This window comes from Zalophus californianus, chromosome 3, assembly GCF_009762305.2.
Source record: "Zalophus californianus isolate mZalCal1 chromosome 3, mZalCal1.pri.v2, whole genome shotgun sequence".
NCBI classification, from domain to species: domain Eukaryota; kingdom Metazoa; phylum Chordata; class Mammalia; order Carnivora; family Otariidae; genus Zalophus; species Zalophus californianus.
Genome location: NC_045597.1, coordinates 194677350 through 194699687, shown reverse-complemented (window position 1 = coordinate 194699687; position 22338 = coordinate 194677350). Strand labels below are relative to the sequence as shown.

The 22338-nt window shown below is 49.3% G+C and overlaps 1 protein-coding gene across 5 annotated transcripts in view; it reads left to right on the top strand.

Moving 5' to 3' along the window:
- The window catches only part of LOC113919640 (high density lipoprotein binding protein), a 70586-nt gene that overhangs the window by 37714 nt on the left and 10534 nt on the right, over positions 1-22338 (top strand). For all 5 annotated transcript variants that reach the window (XM_027589091.1, XM_027589093.1, XM_027589096.2 and 2 more), the window contains exons 4-17: positions 805-962; positions 2192-2407; positions 7793-7999; positions 8083-8298; positions 8839-9045; positions 9181-9288; positions 10545-10649; positions 10994-11072; positions 14397-14536; positions 15797-15901; positions 16028-16141; positions 16978-17064; positions 17229-17360; positions 20884-21102. In XM_027589091.1, coding sequence (XP_027444892.1) covers positions 805-962; positions 2192-2407; positions 7793-7999; positions 8083-8298; positions 8839-9045; positions 9181-9288; positions 10545-10649; positions 10994-11072; positions 14397-14536; positions 15797-15901; positions 16028-16141; positions 16978-17064; positions 17229-17360; positions 20884-21102 — 2093 coding nt within the window. The remainder of the gene's footprint in view (positions 1-804; positions 963-2191; positions 2408-7792; positions 8000-8082; positions 8299-8838; positions 9046-9180; positions 9289-10544; positions 10650-10993; positions 11073-14396; positions 14537-15796; positions 15902-16027; positions 16142-16977; positions 17065-17228; positions 17361-20883; positions 21103-22338) is intronic.

Genomic DNA, 22338 nt, shown 5'->3' with positions numbered 1-22338 from the left:
ACTGAGTCTTTATTGGCGTCCCGGGATGGCACAGCCACGCGGCTAGAAGTGGTGAACCCCGAGTTGGACACAGGCCTGTCTGATTCCAAAGGTCATCTCCTGCTCTGTGTGCACATCCATTCACAGTGGTTTTTATTGGGCCCTGCCATTGCCGGGGCATTTGGGGTGATCCGAAAACAGTCACACTCCTGTTTTCATGGAGCTGTGGTTAACGGGACAAAAACATGAATGATGAGGGCATTGTGGGGGATGGAAGCGATTAATGCTCTGGGGCCTGGTTTCCACAAGGCTTGTTGCTCCTTTGAAGGGGCGGCGGGGGTCAGAGATGGCAGCTCCCGCAAGGGTTATTCTCAGTACCGTGCGCTACAGTGGGAAATCGGCTGGAGTCTGCCTCACAGGCAGTGCTGAGCAACAGCATTATTTTGTTCTGCAAATTTAAGGGCTGGTTATGTGCCAGGCATTGTCATAGTTGTGATTTTTTCAAGCACAGGATCAGAAGGGTCTGGGGCTTAAATTCTTTGTAGAAAGGCCTGTTTCCAAGGAGGAGTGGGACACCTGGTCGCTGAACTGACCGCTCACAGGGGAGGCTACCTCTCCAGGCCACATGCTGAACCTGAGGGCGCGCTGGGCCTGGGGACCGCCTGGGGCGCTTTCCCATCACTGAATGAAGGGTTGGGGGGGCAGGGTGTCACTCAAGCAATTAATGTTGTTTCTTTTCTTTCTTGACATTAAAACTCTCCAAGTGTTTTTTTGTTTAATGTTGAAAGCACTGTACTTCCTTTTAATCTATGTTGGCTGGTCCAGTTGCTACTTTAAATTCAGAAGAGGAGAGTGACCCTCCAACCTACAAAGATGCCTTTCCTCCACTCCCGGAGAAATCAGCTTGCTTGGAAAACGCCCAGGAGCCTGCTGGCGCCTGGAGTAACAAGATCCGGCCCATCAAAGCTTCTGTCATCACTCAGGTAGAAACTCCATTCTTTCTTTACCGGCTCCTCCAAGTAGGAAGTGGTAGTATCTGATGGAACGGGTTTTGAACACACACAAATGAGCGTGCTTTGGGCTTTCACAGTATATCTGCCCCCACTCCTGGGGAAGCTGTGCTCCTGCTCGCCGTATAGTCCCGGTGTGCAGAAGGAACAGGTCCCATTGGTTCTTCAGCCCACTGCTACCCAGTCTCTGCTCCCAGCTGCTGAACGTGGCCTTCCACGTCCCCAGCCCCAACAAGAACTTGTCTGTCTTCTTTGCCTTCTCTCCCTCCGTGTCAAAGCCAGTCTTCTCCTCTTGGCGTACGCGACCCCGTTTTCTTGGCTTTCTTTGAGCTCATTACCCCATCTCTCTGCTACCTAAACGTGGGATATTGGCAGGCAAAGCACTTCCTCTCTGTGTGAACTCGTGTGTTGGGTCATGGTTGCTTATTACTTACCAACCATGTGCTGAGAAGTCCCTTCCCTGAACCTGAGACTCCTAACTAATTGCATCCTGGATCTTTCCATCTTTCTGGTGGCTATCCGAGATGGGACTGGTGTCTCCTCAGTCTTCCTGATCTTGTTACCTGAACCACGTTCTACTTAGGGGTTCAGACCCAAGACCGGGAGTCATTTTGGTTCCTCCTGGTTCCACCCTTGCCTCTGCTCACTCCTTCTCCAGAAAGCAGCTAAAGTGAAGCTGAGTCATCAGTCGGCGTGTATCCTTCTGCCTGAACTCTGCTTCGTTGCCTTCTCCTCTTGCTGCACAGTGGGCAGAGGGATGCGGCCCCTTCCTTTCTCCTGCTTGGACTGCACCCCACTGTGCTCATGGTGCCCCCCTGCCTGCCCCTTTTCATTGCCCTCACTGTTTGCTCTTGCTCATCTCTGAGCGTGGTTGTTCTCAGTGTCTCCCTGTCCCCCAGCCCCTCTCCCCTCCCTGTCTGTTTTCTCCGTGGCACTCTCCGCCACCTGATGCTTCCTTGCTGTCCGTTTGTGTCAGGGAGTTGTTCTCTTCACTGGAGCGCCAGCCTGCTGCCCTTGGGGGCTTTCTGCCTGCCTCCCCACCCCTGTCTCTCGGGCCTTGGAGCTGGGGCAGGGAGAGGAGTGGGGTTACTTAGGAATGAAGGAACTCAGGCCCCTTACTCTGTATGTTCAGTGCCTAGACACTTACACGCCCTCCCATCTCTTGATCTCTTCACCTTCCCTTTTTGACCTTTCCTGAGCAGGTGTTCCATGTACCCCTGGAAGAGAGAAAATACAAGGACATGAACCAGTTTGGAGAAGGTGAACAAGCAAAAATCTGCTTGGAGATCATGCAGAGGACCGGTGCCCATCTGGAGCTGTCTCTCGCCAAAGACCAGGGCCTCTCCATCATGGTGTCAGGGAAGCTGGACGCCGTCATGAAAGCCCGGAAGGACATTGTCGCCAGACTGCAGACTCAGGTGGGTATTGGCCAGCCTAGTCTCCTGAATGGGTGTGTGCCCCAGCCCTGTGCCACTGCTCCAACAGATACAACTCTGGCTCCATCAGAGCCTCCCCGCCCCCCACCTCCCCCCATGGCGGCAGGTCCAGAGTTCAGAGGTAGGGCAGCAACCTTGGGAGCCTCCTTGCATTTATAGCTGAAAAAACACTAAATCAGTGACAGAAGGGGGGGGACAGCTACCGTTTTCGCTGTTTGGGTGAAGAGTGAAAGATAAAGGCTTGTCCCAGAGGTTGAGACACTCAGAGAAGCCAGGCTTGCTGGATGGTAGAGTGAGGACACCACCACAGGTCACTGGTTCCCAGGGCGGGCCTCCAGAGTCAGCACATTGCTGTTTAAATACACATGTCCAGGTCCTATCTTGGGAGAGTACAGTTCAAATGTTGTTTGCTTTAAACCAGTTCCTGTAGTCCTTAGCAGTCTGATAGCACTACTTGGAATTTACTGGGGAACTGTTGTAATAAATAAGTAAACTTGTGATGCATTTCTCCACACACAGCATCACTTAAAGATCAAGGTAAACGCAGAGAATTTTATTAAAATGTCTTATAACGGGTGCCTGGGTGGCGAGGTCAATTGAGCATCCGACTCTTTTTTTTTCTTCAAGATTTTATTTATTTGAGAGGGAATGAGAGAGAGCACGAGAGGGAAGAGGGTCAGAGGGAGAAGCAGACTCCCTGCTGAGCAAGGAGCCCGATGTAGGACTCGATCCCGGGACCCCAGGATCATGACCTGAGCCGAAGGCAGTCGCTTAACCAACTGAGCCACTCAGGCGCCCTGAGCATCCGACTCTTGATTTTAGCTCAGGACATGATCTCAGGGTCATAAGATCAAGCCCCATGTTGGGTTCTGTGGTTGGCACAGAGTCTGCTTGGGATTCTCTCTCCCCCTCTCCCTCTGCCCCTCCCCTGGCACACGCATGCGTGTTCTCTCTTTCAAATAACTTTTTTTAAAGTTAAAAAAATGTCTCATAACAGATACAGCTTTAGACCCAGCTCTTGTCTTTACTTAGAAATGGGGGTCCAGGGGTGCCTGTCTGGCTCAGTCAATAGAATACAACTCTTGATCTTGGAGTTGTAAGTTCGAGCCCTACGTTGGGTAGAGATTACTTAAAAATATAATCTTTTTTTAAAAAAATAAATAGGGGTCCGCCCCACCTGACACTGATCATCTGTGAGCTCATTGGGGAGCTAGCTCCAGAATGTGGTGGCTAGAAGATGGGGCACTGTGGGGCAGGAGCCAGGGGCTCAGCAGGGAGGAGAGGATTTGCCCTGGGCTGTCCAAGCTCTCTCTCACTCGGCCATACGGGGCCTAGGGACAGTCCCTAAACCCCCCACCCCAACTAGCTTCAGGGAATGAAATCATTAAGTGTAGGCACTTGAAAATGTTGTGTGTCAATTGCTTCGTGTTGTGGCTGGTGCACAGTAAGCTCTCAGGCTTTTGCTTTTACTAGTTGGTGAATGTTTGAGTATTTTGTGATTAAGAACTTGGCAGGGAGGGAGACCTGAACCACTCCATTCCACTCCTCTCCCCACCCCCCACCCTCACCGCCATTACTTTAAAGGAAATCGCATATATGTTATTCACTGGCAAATAATTCAGTGTGCCCCCGCCCTTTTTTTTTTAAGATTTTTATTTATTTGAGAGAGAGATCACAGAGGGAGAGGGAGAAGCAGACTCACCGCTGAGCAGGGAGTCCAGTTGTGGGGCTCCATCCCAGGACCCTGGGATCATGACTTGAGCCAAAGGCAGACGCTTAACCAACTGAGCCACCCAGGTGCCCCTGTTTTTGTTTTTGGTTTTTTTTTTAGTATAATTTACTAGGCTGTTAATTCATTAAAATTAATAGTAATTTCTGGATATATCCATACTCAACCCCGTCTGTTTATGGACTCCTGTTATCTCTAGATTAGTCTTTCTGAGTCTCCTTGTTTAAATCAGCATCCAAACAAGGCCTGCCTGCTGTGCGTTTTGGGCTCACGCCCTCTTTCATTCCTTGGCAGTGCCCTCCCCTCCTTTTCTTAATGCTTTGTTTTTTTGGGACAAGCAGGTGTTTCTTAGTCTCACTGTCCATCACTATTTCCTATAAACTGGTGGTTACATCCTGGGGCTTGGTTACTTTCACGTTCAGCTTACTTGTCTGGCGAGAAAACATGTGTCGTTGCTGTTGATTCCCAGATGGATCACTAGACTCGGGAGTCTTCAGCACATCATCCATTAATAAAGTTCCTGCCGATGACGGTGTGGATGGCTGCTTTCTATCCCCCGCCGCCCCACAGTAGTTGTGTTCTTGGGAAGAACTTTACTCTGCTGGTTGCGCAGTGTGGAGACTGCGTTGGCGCTCTGGCATCTCCAGTGGGGATCCATGAATCTCTCTTTGTCATTATGAACTTCTGATGTGTTGATGAGTTGTTAGGGTGAAATTGCATCATCTTTGGACAGTGGGACCCCTTTCAGGTTGGCACCATGCAGCTTTCTGGAGTGACCATTCACGTCCACCGTTTACTGATCTCTAACATGGAGAGTTGCGGGCTGACCTAACATCAGCTCTTAATCCAGGAACTCTTCACCTTTTTAGTAAGACATTGCATGAGTTCAAACTGATGATTCTAATGAAGAGAAGACGAAAGATGATGGAGTTTTAAAATCACTAGAAGGAATGTATGCTCTCATCTTGAGATATAGTTAGTTAGGTTGGTACAAAGCCAGAGCTTTGTAATAAGGTTCAGTCTGCACCCTGTTCCTCCCTCCCCTGCCAGCTGGCCATTCATGGTCTTTGATGGACCTTTCCCTTGTTCAGGTTTGAGAGTAGAAGCAGAAGATCACTTGCCATAAGAACCCTGTTTTGCACCTTGTTTTTTCCTGCATAGTTTCTGAAGGTGTCTGCGTATCAGCAGATAGTGGCTCTGCTCCTTTCTTTGTACAGCTGTGAGATGCTCTTTGGGTGTGCTGTAATTCAGTCAAGCATTCCTGGTGATGGGCATTTGAGTGCCTTCCTGACTTTTCTGTTACTAATCGTGTCGCAATAAAAACCTTGTGTATATGGGATTTCCTCTTTCACCCGGTGTGTCTCAAGATCCATTTCCTAGCAGTGAGATAGCTGGGTCAGAGGGCAGCACATAGGTAATTTTGCAGTAGCTGTAAGCCCTGTCTCTCAGGTGCTGGGCATTATCTGCATTCCCACAGGCCTCCACCACAGCCTGGCCACGCCCATCAAAGGCTTGGGCTTTTGTCAGTCTGGAAAGTAGCTGAGTGTACTTTTAATTTGGATTTTTCAGATGAACGAGATTGAGTGTCTTTTTAATATCTAAGGGCCGTTTGCATTTTGTTCTGTGCACTGTCTTGTCTTTGGCCTCTTCTATCAAGTTAGAGTTGTCCGTCTTGCTCAGTGTAGTAGGGTCCTTAAAAACCCTCTACCTTACAGACCATGTTTCCCACTTTGTGATTTGTTTTTTGATCTTAGTGTGTTTTGCTATGTGACTTTTTATTTTAGTGCAGTCAAATTTCATTATTCTTTTTGTTCTTTTGCGTCCTTCTTAGGAAAATTTGCTTCACTTCTAGGTTGTAAGAAACCTAATTTTTTCTCTGGTGCCGGGAAGGGGGGCTCTTCCGTTTCAGTTCCTGATGAGTTTGGGATTTCTCGTGAACAGTGCGAGGTGCAGACCCACTTTCGTCCTTCTCCAGATGTTTGTTAGGTTGCCAACACCAGCTTTAAGAGTTTTCCCCCAGTGATTTGATTGGGTGTTTTATGAGGTCCTAAATTTTCATGTTAACTCGGTTCTTTGCGTGGGCTTTCAGATTCAGCATGTTGATCTCCCTCTCTGTGTACTAGTGTTCTGTTCTCATGGTAGTGGTGTTATATTTATATCTAGTACAGTTGTCACCACCCCTCCTGTACTGTCCTTTTTCAGGATTTTCCTGCCCCATTCTTTTTCGTTCTGTGCAAACTCTATAATCTACTTTTTGCTCAGAATGGCATTCGATCTTTTAGGGAGTGTTTTGTGGTTTCTAATGCACATGCCCCACCTCTCTTGTTGGATTGTGTCTAGCTACTTTGTCTCTCTCTTTTTTTTTTTTTTTCCTGTTGGAATGGCCCTTCTTTCCCATTACATCTTCTAATCTGTTGCTGTTAAAGTTGTTGATGCTGGATTCTGATTTTCTTCTCCCTGTTACAGATGTCAAAAAGTGTTAAAAGTTGTGGGTTCCCGGGGTTCCCGGGGGCGCAGGCCTGTGTTCTTCCTTGTCCCATCATCATCCTATCTTCGTGCCTCCTTTGCTTCCTTGGGTCTCCTTCCGTGAGGCCATGCTCCCATGGGGGTCCAGCCTCAGCGGGTGCTCCCCTGAAGCACAGCTCCAAGTGCAGGCTGAGCTAGGTGTGTAGGTTTTGTCGTGTTAAAAAAAAAGAAAAATTTATTTTCTTGCACATTTTTAATCATGAATAGATTAAAATTTTGTGGAGGCGATCACTTGATTTTTTTCTCATGTGTAACATTTCCTAGTATTGAACCACTTCCAGAGTAAACATTATTCGAACAGGATTGAGTTATGGTCTGTCTTTCTGCGCTAGTTTATTGCCTCTGTGACACAATTTAACATTTTTGGTTGGAATGTTAAGTGGTCTGCCATAAGCTTGTATCCCTGGCTGGCCTGTGAGTCTCTGCTACACCGGTGTTGGGATCGCTGACACTTGGCTTTTTTAAGTCTTCTCGGCATTCCTTTTTGTACAGAGTCTGGAAGGCTAGGCGCCTCTGTCGCCCTCCTTGCTCTCTGTGACTTCAGGAAGTTGCTTGATTTCTAGCAGTTGGACTCACTGGTTGTGAAGGCTTGGGATTATTTCTATTTTATTTCCTCAAGACAAGTTGTCTACTTTAAACTGGTTGTAAAAGAGATAGAATAGTTTGTTACCGGACATAGGGTTCATGTCTGGGGGAAAAGAAAAATAGCCTGGGCCTCTGGTTAGTCAACATGTATGTGCTTTCCTATCATGTGCTAGGATGGTGTTAGCAATCATCAGAGTGGAGAACGAGACAGCATTCTTGAATATTCCTTTTCCGGTGGTGGCTTACTGGGCTGAGGAGATGTTGGACGAATAATTACTTGTAAACGATTATGACAGCTGGAGGTGTGACATGGGGCCTTGGGAGTGCATTGCTTTTGAACGTTTCCTAGCCTTGGGGTCAGGGTAAGCTTCCCCAAGAACGTGATGTTTAACTTGAGACTGTCCTGAGGGATGGGTTGGGGGCTGGCTAGGCAAGAATGGCATTCCAGCCAGAGAGAATATCGCGGAGAAACAGGCTTTTTCATAACCTTAAAAACGTTGTTTCCTTTGGTTCTCTTCCTGTTGTAGGCCTCAGCGACGGTAGCCATTCCCAAAGAACACCACCGCTTTGTTATTGGCAAAAATGGAGAGAAACTGCAAGACTTGGAGCTCAAAACCGCAACCAAAATCCAGATCCCACGCCCAGATGACGCCAGCAATCAGATCAGGATCACCGGTACCAAAGAAGGCATTGAGAAAGCGCGCCATGAAGTTCTGCTCATCTCTGCTGAGCAGGTGGGGTCAGCTGAGGGCCTGGGGTGTGTGTACCGGCCCCAGCCCCAGAGCTGTGCCCTCACGCTGCGTCCTGTCCGTTCCAGGACAAACGTGCTGTCGAGAGGCTGGAAGTGGAGAAGGCGTTCCACCCCTTCATCGCCGGGCCTTATAACCGACTCGTTGGTGAGATCATGCAGGAGACGGGGACACGCATCAACATCCCCCCACCCAGTGTCAACCGGACAGAAATCGTCTTCACAGGAGAGAAGGAGCAGTTGGCTCAGGCTGTGGCTCGCATCAAGAAGATTTACGAGGAAAAGGTAGCGGTTGGGAAGAGCATGCAGGCACTGTCACGTGGAGCTGTGGCTGAAGCCCAGCCCCACCTCTTTCCTCTTGTGCCCAACCGAGTTCAGTTTCCAGTCAGTTAGGAGGTGGGACTGTTTGGCAGGGAAAGAGTGGACAGAGCTCTGAGTTCTGGGCTGCAGCAGGGCTGCATGCAGCACCGGAGCTGGTCGTGTCTCTGAGATAGCGGTTAGCTGTTAGTTCACCCTGGCAGACCGTGAGGTCTGAACCTCGTTCTTTGAGGTGTGGAGGGAACTTGGGGTCTTCACCTCTTTGAAGTTGCTGTCTTCACTCTGGGTGGGACTTAAATTCTCAGGTGATTCTTATGAGGAGAAAACGCAGTTCTCCTTGCTCAGTGGAGTTTTGGGGTGGGCTGTTGCCCGTCTTCACTTGCTAGGGCTCACAGAGTGTAGTCTGGGGCTCTGGTCTTGCTCCCTCCCTTTTTGGTGACGGCGTTCTGTCCCCACCTGTTCCTCCCGGGCCCTTCTCTCTGATGCCCTTACGGTACTCTTCCTTAGAAAAAGAAGACCACAACCATCGCCGTGGAGGTGAAGAAATCCCAGCACAAATATGTCATCGGGCCAAAGGGCAATTCCTTACAGGAGATCCTGGAAAGAACAGGCGTTTCTGTGGAGATCCCACCGTCAGACAGCATCTCGGAGACTGTGATACTTCGAGGCGAGCCTGAAAAGCTAGGGCAGGCACTGACTGAAGTCTATGCCAAGGTAACTGCCTTCAGGAGTAGGGCCGGCCTCCCGAATTGCGTTTCCGGGGCCCCAGGAGCAGGGACTGTGCTGGCGGGGAGCAGGAGCATGGAGCCAGGACTGCACAGCCCACCACTCTGCTTCCTGGTTTCCTAGGCCAACAGTTTTACTGTGTCGTCCGTCTCTGCTCCTTCCTGGCTTCACCGGTTCATCATCGGCAAGAAAGGGCAGAATCTGGCCAAAATCACTCAGCAGATGCCCAAGGTGAGGAGGTGTTGGGAATTTGTTACTCCAGGTTCTTCTTGATTTTGTTCTCCCATTTCTGACATTTGTTTTCTTGCTGTTTATTCTGGGGATGGCCCTGAAGATCGTGGCACACTTTGTGTGTGACAGTTTCAACTGTTAGCTGAGGAAGAGCAAAATAAATTTTTAAAAATCTCTCTTGTCATTCTTTCGATCTTTTTAATCAGAGACTGTGTGTATTGCTGGGTTTCATGACCACCTGAGCAGACGTCTCCCTTGTCTGTCACGGCACAGTAACTTCCCCACAGTTCTGTGTGTGCTCTCAGAAGAGCAGACGTGTGCACAGCGCGTGTGAAGTGTGGAGTGACGGCCTCTCTGTGCTTTCCATCTCTGTCCTTGACATCTTCCCACTTTTCCAGAGACCACCGCAGCTCCCAGTGAACGCCCACAGGATGGCCTGCCAGAGAGATCACATCCACCGTACTGTCGTCCTTTTCACACTTGGTTTCCAATGACTTCTTAGTCCTTTTGCTTTCCTAGCCTCTGAGCCCTGGTTCACGCAGATGCAGTGGCTTCATCGGGCTGCTCTCACTTGCTGCCCTTGTCCCACGTTGCCTTCTTGCCTGGTGTGTTGTAAATGAGGACAGGGCTGGCCTTGCCTATGGACCACCTTTGGGCTGCTGTACATGAGTTAAAATTCCATCCCTGATATTTGTCTCATTCTTTACTCGAGCAAAGAAGAGTGGGCCTGGGGGCGCCTGGGTGGCTCAGTCAGTTGAGTGTCCGACTCTAGATTTCAGCTCAGGTCATGATCTCAGGGTCATGGGATCGAGCCCCTCATTGGGCTCCATGCTGAGCTGTTTTAAGATTCTCTCTCTTTCTCTCCCTCTGCCCCCCCCACACACACAGTTGTGCACATGCAGATGCACGCGGTCTCTCTCTCTCAAAAATTAGAAGAAGAGCTGGCCCGTAACAGTGGAAGTGACACGGGGGATGGGGGACAGGTGGTGCTGATGTGCTTTCAGTCCATGGTTTTGCTGTTAGAGGCACATCGTGGAGGACATCACAGTTCCCGTATCTGGTGAAGGGAGGAGGATTAGACCAGAGTAACGGGTGTCCCCCAGCTGTCCCGTTCAGCGTTCCGGGGGGTCTGTGGACATGCCTTTATATAAAGCGGTTGGGATTGGCCGCTGCCTCAGCAAAGCACCCATGGGTTCTGAGGGCACTGCTGCTGTGCTGTCTCGAGGTCGGTCTCTTTCCTGATTCTGCTGTGGTAGGTGCACATCGAGTTCACAGAGGGTGAGGACAAGATCACCCTGGAAGGCCCCACAGAGGATGTAAACGTGGCCCAGGAACAGATTGAAGCCATGGTCAAAGACTTGGTAAGGTGGCCCTTTGCACGTTCTCAGTGCTCCTCTGACGCCGGGGCATAGCCAGGATGTCATTGCTTGCCTGTCCCACATCACGTGGGTGGGTGGGCCTGGGGACTCCAGGGTGAGTGCTGGGCTCTGAGACAGAAGCTGGCAAAGTCCAGGAGGGTCACAGATAGAAGGGCCTTTCAGGGGGGCCCAAGGGCAGTCTTGGAACAGTGACTGATGGTAGAGTTCCAGAAGAAGGCAACGGCTGCAAGCTTGTGGACCAGGGTTGTGGTTGCGTGTCTGGGACTGTGACACATGCTAGGGCCTTGAGAGTTTGTCTCTGGACCCATTCTGCTCTCCCTCTGCAGATTAACCGGATGGACTACGTGGAGATCAACGTGGACCACAAGTTCCACAGACACCTCATCGGGAAGAGCGGGGCCAACAGTGAGTGGGGCTGACAGCGCCGAGGGTGACCGTGGTGGGAGAAAGTCCGCTTCGGACCGGGTGTCCTTGTCTTCTCCTTGGGCTGTGGTTGCTCTGGAGACCTGGGACCTTGACCAGCCTGGTCAGAGGCCACGGTGAAGGTGCACCTGAGCTCAGTGGACGACATCCCTGGTTTGCAGTCTTCGTGGAGTCACTCCTGCACAGTGCCCTGGTGTGGCGCCCTGAGGAGTAGGAAAGATCAGGCCTCACGTGCATGTCTTCTGGTGTGGGGAGGGGTCATCTGGGCACGTAGTAACACTGCTGCCCACGTAAAAGCTCTGTCAGACAAGGAGGGTGGGTGCAGTTTGCAGAAAGTGTGCTGAGTGAGTGCTCTGCCCAGATGGAGAGCGTTTTCTAAAACCCCACCCCTGGGTCCAGCTTACCTGTGAGGCCACCCCACACATCACAGTGTGCTCCCCTGTCCCTGTGTCTGAGCTGCAGTGGAAGGCGAGGGCAGAGCATGGCCCAGCGGGGGTCCTTCCCGAGGTTGCCCGGAACCCACCTATATAGACAGGGTGCCCTGCGAGTGTGTCCTCTTCCGTTTTTGCCGGATGTAGTCCAGTTTTTGTTTGTAGTGAGTGTAAGCTCATCAGCTCTGCTGTATTTGGTGTAGTCTTGTGTTCCCAGGGACTTCACACAATGGTAGCGAGCGTCCACGGACACAGAGTCCACGGGAGCTTTCAGCGGTGCCTCCTTGCACGCACTGCTCAAACCATGCACACTCTGTAACTTGCTTTTGTTGTTTTGTTTTGTTTTGATCAATAGTACAGTGTCTTTTGTTTAAAGAACATAAGGAAGTGTGGTTCTGACATTCATTTCCGGTGTCTGCTCCATTAGGAGTATGAGGCCACCAGGGTGGTTCACGTTATGTCTGTCCTGTTTCTGGTTTCATTCCTTCCCCCGCTTTTCTTTCCTGATTTGAAGTCTCCTGCCCGGCTTCTGAGTCCTTGGCTCTGGTTGTGTCTGCATGTGCTCACAACACTCCTCGGTGACCCCTACGGAGCTTGGGGCAAGTGCTGGTCTTGTTTCGTGGGACAAGGCCTCTCCAGGGTGTGGAGGCATGGGTCTCTAACTGCAGACACTGGGCTCTGTCCAAGGAAGGTGACAGAACTCCATATGTTTTGCAAAGACAGTGAAAGCAATCGATTTGGGTCTGAGCTGATGGCGGACTTTCTCTAAGCAGCATTGTGGCCTCCATGGAGCCCTAAGGTGGTCATTGGGCTGCCCTTGTTTTTAGTTACTGTAAAGGCTTCTGATTTTTAGTGGTTTCTATTTTTGGTTTTTTGAGAGTAATTTTGTGACCTGACAACAGTGGTTCAGTTCCCAAACTTGTTTCCACATTAGAAACCCCAGGGATCTCTATCAGTGGAACAGAATAGAGACCCCAGAAATGAATCCTCAACCATATGGCCAACTAATCTTCGACAAAGCAAGAAGGAATATCCAACGGGACTCAAAATGGATGAAAGATCTAAATGTAAGACAGGAATCCCTCAAAATCCTAGAGGAGAACACAGGCATCAACCTGTGACCTCAGCCGTAGCTACTTCTTGCTAGACACATCTCTAAAGGCAAGGGAAGCAAGGGCAAAAATGAACTGTTGGGACTTCATCAAGATAAAAAGCTTCTGCACAGCAAGGGAAGAGTCGACAAAACCAAAAGACAACTGACAGAATGGGAGAAGATAATTTGCAAATGACCTATCAGATAAAGGGCTAGTATCCAAAATCTATAAAGAACTTGTCAAACCCAACACCCAAAGAACAAATAATCCGGTCAAGAAATATGAACAGACGTTTCTCCAAAGAAGATATCCAGATGGCCGGGGCACCTGGGTGGCTCAGTCGGTTAAGCGTTTGCCTTCGGCTCAGGTCATGATCCCAGGGTCCTGAGATCGAGCCCACATCGGGCTCCCTGCTTAGTGGGGAGTCTGCCTCTCCCTTACTCTCCGCCTTGGCCCCCACTTGGGCTCACGCTCTACCTCTCTCCCTCAAATAAGATCTTAAAAAAAAGAGATCTACAAATGGCCAACAGACACGTGAAAAAATGCTCAGCATCATGTGGTATCAGGGAAATACAAATCAAAACCACAATGAGTTATCACCTCATACCAGTCAGAACAAGTGTTGACGAGGTTGTCGAGGAAGGGGAACCTTCTTATACCATTGGTGGGAATGCAAGCTGGTGTAGCCACTCTGGAAAACGGTATGGAGGTTCCTCAGAAATGTGAAAATAGAGCTACCCTATGACCCAGCAATTGCGCTACTGGGTATTTATCCCGAAGTTACAAATGTAGAGAAAAGAAGGAGCACATGCACCCCAATGTTTATAGCAGTAATGTCCACAATAGTCAAACTGGGGAAGGAGCCCAGATGTCCATCGACAGATGAATGGGTAAAGAAGATGGCGTATCTATATACAATGGAATGCTACTCAGCTGTCAAAAAAATGAAATCTTGCCATTAGCAGCGATGTGGATGGAACTAGAGAGTGTTATGCTAAGTGAAATAAATCAGAGAAAGATAGTTATATGATTTTACTCATGTGGAATTTAAGAAACAAGACAGGATCTTAGGGGAAGGGAGGGAAAATAAAATGACAAAATCAGAGGAGACAAATCATAAGAGACTCTTAATCTCAGGAAACAAACTGAAGGTTGCTGGAGGGGAGGGGGTGGGGGGAAGGGGTAACTGGGTGATGGGCATGAAGGAGGGCACGGGATGGAATGCGCACTGGGTGTTAAATAAGACAATCACTGAACTCTATCTCTGAAATTAATAATACACTATATGTTAATTGAATTTAAATTTTAAAAAGCTTTCGAATACTTCAAGACACTTTTGGTGAAAATAGTAGTTATCAGTTGTCACAGAATAATTGTGTCAACTTCATATTTTAGTAAACTATCATTCTCCAAATGATCAATCAATATATGAGTCAGAGATCCAAAGTAAAAAAAAAAAAAAAAAGAAACAGCTGTGATCTTTCAAGTATTCTAAAGCCCCAGCCATACCCCAGACCAGCTGAGCCTCATCCACTGTGAGGCCCCAGCTGTCAGTCGCGGGATGCTGTCAGGACGATGCTGGCGTGCCTCATGCAGGTGGAGACCATAATCAGCTCATATGAGAGAACGGAGAATCTTGCTTTGGCGGCCTAATCACCCTCTTTGCTTGTGGGGTGACTGATGAGGTTATTGGGGCTTTGGCCCTGTTCTGCCAGGCTGTAGTCATTGGTGGAACTTGGTAGATTTTGAGTCCAAAATGTGTTTCCTTTTGTATTTTTAAGTAAACAGAATCAAAGACCAGTACAAGGTGTCCGTACGCATCCCTCCTGACAGTGAGAAGAGCAACCTGATTCGCATTGAGGGGGACCCACAGGGTGTGCAGCAGGCCAAGCGGGAGCTGCTGGAGCTCGCCTCTCGGATGGTAAGACCTGTGGGCAGGTCCTGTGTCTGGGAAGGAGCGTATTTTCTCCCGCAGTTCTGCAGTGGCTCTGACTTGCTGGGGCCCAGGCCCTGTATGAGGGAGGCCCTGGGGCTCTGCAGCTGGGTCTTCAGCCTTGGCCAAACCCGTGTCTGTGATGCTTGAGGGACCAGTTCTTAAAAGCACCCAGGTGATTCCCACATGGAGCTCAGGTTGAAAATTCTTGCTCTGTGGTTGTCTGCAACTCTGGGGGTTGGAGGGTGGGGGCATGGGTCCTGTTCCCTGGGCTAAGCTCCTGGCACTGGTGTGTTTTTCTGGGTTGTGTGTGTCAGACGCAGATAACCATGCAGCAGTGATTCTCCATTTTGGCTGCATGTAGGGGTCACTGGGGTGCCTTTCAGAATCCAGAGGAGTTACCTACTGTGTGAGTGATCGTACCTTAGCACAGATACTTGCAGAACGTCAGGAAAGCCTCAGGCAGGGCAGTGCATGTGCCTCACTGGGGAGGGGAGCAAGCCCCCCATGTCTGCTGGCACTGGTTCCCAAGCCTGGAGCCTCGCCTCAGAGGCCCGCTTTTGACAGTAGACAATCCCTTGTCATTCCCTTGTCCTCAGCTGCAAGCCAGCGCATGCGGCCTCCCGGTGTTCCCTGGCCATCCCTGAGCTCCTGTCTGGCCAGGGCCCCTTGGTCTGGGGTGTCTGCCTGTGTTGGACTCCTAAACCCTTGTTCCGTTTTAAACCTGGTGCCAGTCTGATCTAGAATCTCCCTTGAGTTCTTTCAGATGCCTGCCTGGTTGTATGTTTTCCTTTATTCCGGCTCTGCTGCTGCTTTTGTATTTCTTGTGACGTTTTAGTGAAACCTGGAGGAGGGTGAGAACCATGCAAGTTCATTATTCATTCTTAATGATCCACACGGGGCAGTGGTCTGAACCATGCTGTGGTCAGGAAGGATCGCTGCCTGTCCTGCAGAGTGTTAGGCCTCCTGGTCTCTTGTTCTGGTCAGCACAGAAGCGCTGAGTGAACTGCTTTGGTGACTAAGGCTACTTGCAGTACCACTTTCAGTTGAAGAGTCCCTGCTCAGTTGTTGAATTGTACTTCCTTCCGGAGAACAACACCCAGCCTGTGTTGTTGGAGAGAGCAGGTGTCCTCTAGTGGGTGCTCTCTCCTGGCTGGGGACTCCCAGGGATGCCACAGGGCACTGCTGTGCTCCCTGGGCTCCCGGAGCCTCCTGCTGTAATGTCATCTACTTGAATCGTGCTTTTAGGAAAACGAGCGCACCAAGGATCTGATTATTGAGCAGAGGTTCCATCGCACAATCATTGGGCAGAAGGGTGAACGGATCCGTGAAATTCGTGACAAATTCCCAGAGGTAAAGGTTTCCCAGTGGAATTCTTCAGCCCCCTTGGAGTGATTGATTGGCACTTAGAGATACTGAGTATTTTAGAATCCAGTCCTTAGCAGTAACTGAACTTGAATTTGTGATGATTTGTTCCAGGTTATCATCAACTTTCCAGACCCAGCACAAAAAAGTGATATTGTTCAACTCAGAGGGCCCAAGAATGAGGTGGAAAAATGCACAAAATACATGCAGAAGATGGTGGCAGATCTGGTAGGGGGATGTTTCCCATCCTTGGTTGTGATAGTGCTGCCGGTGGCAGAGAGACCGGGGGGGGCGGCGCGTATCCCATCAGAACCCCTGCTGCAGGGGGCACACTCAGGCCCTGGCTTGGTCTGCCGTCGACGGAGGGGCGCCGACAACTCTTAGGACTTCAGTGTTCCGTGGAATTCAGGTGGGGTGCCAGGCTCCTTGTTCCCTTGAGGGATCTTCAGATATCTGGATAAGCTGTCCCATCCAGTGAGGAGAGAGATTTGCACAGGCAGTATGGGGAGCCATTTATTGATTGTCTATTTTCTTAAGAAGCTGGAATGGGAGCCGGCAGTTTTGAAAGTGGTGAGGGTGGTTATTGATGGGAAGGCTGCAGATGGGCTCGTGCTTTCTGTAGTTTCTCATGGGGCTTGGACCGAGCTCACCACTGCCTCAGATTGCTGGTGGGTGCGTTCCCAGCACTGAGCTTGTTCACACTGCCGCGGCGTGGTGGGGTTTGTGTGTTCTGGGCTTACTTCTCTCAGCCTGGTGGCCAGGGACTCCCTCCTACCCAGAATTGCTTCTGGATTACGGACCTTGCACTGAACAGGTGGCAGGTTCTTTGGGGAGCCACTTTTTATCAAGGTGGCTTTGCATCAGTTGACAGTGGCATGCCAGGTTAGCTTATTGTTGGGTAAGTTATCCCTCCATCTAAAGGTCAGAGGTCCTAGTGGGAGATGAGCAGGATCCAATTGTGTGTTTCTCATAGCGAATCCTGTCATTTCATACTCCCTCATGGATGAGGGGACACGTCACTGTCCAGCATGATGGCTAATGGTGCCACCTCTTTTGTTTTTAAGGTGGAAAATAGCTATTCAATTTCTGTTCCGATCTTCAAACAATTTCACAAGAACATCATTGGGAAAGGAGGCGCAAACATTAAAAAGGTGACCGGCCAGCTTGTCCCCTGAATCTTGGCTCCCCTCGGCCTGCTCCCAAAGCCAGGTTCCATTCTGGCTTACAGTTGAAGGAGGGAGCCTTACTTTTCAGCCCTGGGCTCCAAGTGTCTCAACTGGGAAGTCAATTCTTATGGTCCCCTGTCTTCTGGTAGATTCGGGAAGAAAGCAACACTAAGATCGACCTTCCAGCAGAGAATAGCAATTCAGAGACCATTATCATCACAGGCAAGCGAGCCAACTGTGAGGCCGCCCGGAGCCGCATCCTGTCCATCCAGAAAGACCTGGTAATGGGGTGTTGTGTGACAGGGCGTGTGCCGGGCTCCCCCGTCATCCGGTCTCATCAGCTCTCCCCGTAGCAGGGCGGGCCCGTGGCCGGCCTCCCGCCACACGCCTGGGGCCGTGCTTACCACTAGACCTGAGCAGTAGCACTGGATTTGAGTGCTTGGAAATCATCCTGTCCCGAAGGCATAACAATCAATTTTTTTTTCAATTTTTGAAAAATAACATGTAAGAAACTTCATGTTTCAAGTATTCAGTTTGATAAGTTTTGACCTATGTTGTATACGCATGGAACCTCTGTACTCAGGGTAATGAGCATATCCAGCACCCCGGGGATGTCCTCGTACCCCCTTTCAGCACCTCCCTCTGTCCCGCCAACCCCACCCCCACTCTGCCTGTCCAGCCCTTCATCTGCTTTCAGCCACGGGGGATTGTCGAGTTTCCTTTGTCCTCGTACAAAAGAAATCATGGTGTTTGCTCTCGCAGCTCGAGCTCTTCTCACGTGGAGCAGCTATGTTGAGATGCATCTGTGTTGTCCTGTGTGTCATTCGGTTTTGTTTCTTTCCTGGGTGATAGGTCCCTGCATGCACAAATCATGTTCCTTTTCGCCTAAGATTTGTAGCTTTTCTTTCAAGGGGTTTTTATTTTATCTAGGTTGTCAAGGTTTTTAGCATAAAGTTTTTCATGATATTGCCATACTGTGCTTTCACTGTGCTGGTGTCTCATGTTCCTGATATGTGTAATTTGTGTCATTATAGAATTACCATCTTTTACCCTTCGTAGTAGTCTTTGCTCTGAAATCTAGTTTTTCTCATTGAAGTGGGTTTCTTTTTTTTTTTTTTTAAGATTTTATTTATTTGACAGAGAGAGAGACAGCGAGAGAGGGAACACAAGCAGGGGGAGCGGGAGAGGGAGAAGCAGGCTTCCCGCGGAGCAGGGAGCCTGATGCGGGGCTCGATCCCAGGACCCCGGGAGCATGACCTGAGCCGAAGGCAGACGCTTAACCAGCTGAGCCACCCAGGCGCCCCTAAAGTGGGTTTCTTTTAGACGGCTTTTTTTATTCAATCTTAAGGATTTTATTTATTTATTTATTAGAGAGTGAGTGGGGGGAGGAGCCCTGTGGGAGAAGGACAAGCGGACCCCACGCCTAGTGCAGAGCCCTACGCGGGCCTCAGGCTCCCGACCCCGAGCTCAGGACCTGAGCCGAAACCAAGACTCAGACCTTAACCAGCTGAGCCACCCAGACGCCCCAGTATCTGCCTTTTAAATGGAGATTCTTACATTTAATTACATTAGTAAATCTGTGTATCATGTACTATGTTACATATTTTATTACATCTATTTAGTAAGTGTGATTAAATATAAACTTTAATTTTTAGAATTGTGGAAAGTACACGTAACAAAATTTACCACCTGCGTGTGCGACCCCGGGCATCAGCTGTGTGGCTGTCCCCATCATTGTCTTCAGCACTTTCCCATCTCCCCAAATAGAAGCTGCACCTGCAAACCCCTCTCCAGCCCCTCCCCAGCCCCTGGTCATGGTGGTTTTACGGAGGTGTCCTGCATTTGTTTTCTGTTTGCCCCATCTATTTTGTTCCCTTTTTCTGCCTGCTTTTGGATTTAATATATAATTTTTTTACTCTTCTCAAATCCTTTTTGGCTTATTGGATATAACTTTTATTTTTGTGGTTGTTTTAGGGTTTTTAGTGTACATCCTCCACTTAGGCCCTGTCTCTAAGTGACTTTGTGCTCGTTGCAGTGCAGCTTGAGAAGCTGCAAACCCCCGTTTATCACCCAAGTCTCCGTGTCCATGTCCCCAGCCCCACAACACGGCACTGTTTCACACTGGCTTCTTGCACTCGGTGTTAGTAAGTCGGGTCAGTACAGTCAGAGTGTGTTTAGTTCTGTAAGGAAGTGCCAGACCATCTTCCAGCGAGGCTGAGCCTTTCTGTGTTCCCAGAAGCAGACCTCAGGCCAGAGCTTTTCTTTCAGGACTTAGGACTTTGCTTCAGGGCCTTCCCAGTGTTTCTGAGGACACATCTGAGGTCCTCCTTGGCTTTCCTCCTCTGCACAGACTTCCTCTGGCTGTATTTAGGATTGTCACAAGGTCGGGAAGCCTTATGAAAGTTACCATGTGTTTGGGCGTCCTTTTCTTCATGTTGGTTAGAGTTCATTGAGCTTCTTGGATGCAAAGACTTTTAGCGTTGTCAAATTTGGAAAACCTGGGGTCCTTATTGATTGATTGATTTTTTTAGAAAGCGTGTGCGTGAGCAAAGGGAGAGGGAGAGAGAATCTCAAGCACACTCCCTGCTGAGCGCAGAGCCTGTGGGGCTCTATCTCACAACCCCGAGATCATGACCTGAGCCAAAACCAAGAGTCGGAGGCTCAACTGACTCAGCCCCCCAGGCGCCCCTGGAGTCATTATTATTAAGTAGTTCTTCCTGTCCTTCCCGTCGGGGACTCCAGTTACTTGGGGCTAGGCCGGCTGGAGGTGGTCCTGTGGTTCACGGGTATGTTATTTATTTGGGTGAAAAGGAGAAGTGGTATTTTTCCTCATTAGTTTCTTTGAATTCATTAATTTTCTGCAATGTCTAATCTGCCTGTAATCCCATCTAATGTATTTTTCATTTCAGACATTTTCACCTGTAGAAGTTCAGGGTGGAATATTTCGTTTTTACACATGACACGCTCAGTGTTCCTTTGGGTTTTTTTTTATCATGTATGCAGTCGTGAAAATGCCTGTTATGTTCTTGACCCACTGGTTCTAATATCTGTGTCACTTCTGGACTATTTTCTGTTCTTTCCTCACTGAGTGATTTTTCTTGTTTCTTTGAATGTCTGGTATTTTTTCGTTGGATGCCAGAAATTAGGACGTCTACTTGGGTGGATGCTGGTTATTTTTGCATTCCTATAAATGTCTTTGAGCTTTGCTAAGGTACTTTGGAGTACTTGGCTCCTTTTTGGACTTGCTCTTAAGACACACGAGGTCGTGTCACAGCAGTGCCTGGTCTGGGGTGTTCCTTCCCACTCCTGAGGTGAGGCCTCCCTGCACCCAGTGTCCCGTAGTGTAGGCAGTACTGTGCACTGCTGTCCCTCCCCTCCTGGTGCCGTCAGTGTGGGAGCAAACTCCAGTTCACGCAGCTTCCACCAGTCCTGCTCTGCCCAGACTGTCAGCTCTGTGTCCTCAACACAGGGTCTCAGCCAGGGGACCATCATCATGCTCACCTGGCTTGTCTCCTGTCTCCAGTGTCTTGAACACCATTGTTTCTCACGGGAGGTAAATCTGGGCCTTGTTGTCTCACCTGGACTGGAGGCAGGGTTTTAATAGGAAAGGCTGATGATCCATGGGCATCTCAGTTGTGTCTCTGCTTTATGGTGTGATGTGGAGACTTTCCTTCTATGCTATGTGAGCTGCTTCCCCCACCTCAGCCCCCCCCCCACGTCCCCACAAGCACAAGGGCTCCAGCCCCCTCTGCAATGGGCGTGCTGCCGTGTGTCCCACACCTCACAGACTGTGTGTCATTGCAGGCCAATATAGCCGAGCTGGAGGTCTCGATTCCTGCCAAGCTGCACAACTCCCTCATTGGCACGAAGGGCCGCTTGATCCGCTCTATCATGGAGGAGTGTGGCGGGGTGCACATTCACTTCCCGGTGGAGGGCTCAGGGAGTGACACTGTTGTCATCAGGGGCCCCGCCTTGGATGTGGAGAAGGCCAAGAAGCAGCTCCTGCACCTGGCCGAGGAGAAGGTAAGCTTCACGCCCAGGAGTGACGGCGCTGTGTCTCCCCTCTTGCTAGAAATCCTTGCCCCGTTGTTGTGGCAGGTCAGAAAATTGCTTCAGACACCTTTTTGTGTCTTTGATTTTGCTGCTGCTGAACAAAGGGCCTTGGCAGGTCAAAAGCCTACTTATACAATACAGAAAATTTGCTGTTTGGCTTATTGGTTTGGGGGTTTTTGTTTTTGTTTTGTTTTGTTTTATTTTGTTTTAACACTTGATTTCTTTGAGATTGAGCACAAGCAGGGGGAGTGGCAGAGGGAAAGAAAGAAGCAGGCTCCCTGCAGCCTGACATGGGGCACAAACCCTTGACCCCAGGATCACGACCTGAGCCAAAAGCAGACACTTACCCGACTGAGCCACTCAGGCACCCCTGGGTTTGTTTTTTTGTTTTTTTTTTTTAAGTATGATTTATAGACAGTAACACCCGCCTTTCTTAGCGTATACTTCTGAGTTTTGATGAGCATAAACAAACTCATGTGACCACCACTGCAATGAAAATGTTTTGGCCATCACCCCTGAAATTCTGCATCGAGTCACCTTTGCCCCTTTGTCAGAACCCACATGTGGGTCTGTTTCTGGACCCTGCTGTGTTCCTGCAACTCTGTAGGGAGGGCTGGCTGGGAGAGCCCTCCAGCTTTGCGCGTTTTCAGACTGCTCTAGCCGTTCTGCATCTTTGCCCTTCTGTGCACATTTGGAACCAGCTTAACAGTTTCTAGGGGGAAATCCTGCTTGGATTTGGACTGGGACAGTGTTGAATCTAAAGATCAAATTGGGGAGAATTGACAACTCAAGAGTTTGCAGTTTTCTGGGCTGTGTTCTTAAGTTTTCAGTGTTCGATTTTTCATTGGCATTTTGTAGTTTTTAGCATGTGGATCTCACTCATATTTTGTTCAATTCAAATCCTCACTATTTTGCTTTTTAGCGCTGTTGTTAAATGGTACTTTTTAATTCATTTTAATTTCCAGTTACTGTAGCAAGTAGAAATATATCTGATATTTTTATATTGGCTTTCTTTTATGCATCTGGTTTAAAGTTCATTTATGAGTTCCAGTACATTTCTTGTGGATTCTTGAGTTTTCTGTGTAACACACATTGTCTGTGAACAGACAGTTGAATTCTTTCCTGCTGATCCGTACACCTGTAGGTGTGGTTTCACTGCATCGCTTGGGCCTCCGGTACGGTGTTGAGGAGCAGTGGTGAGAGGGG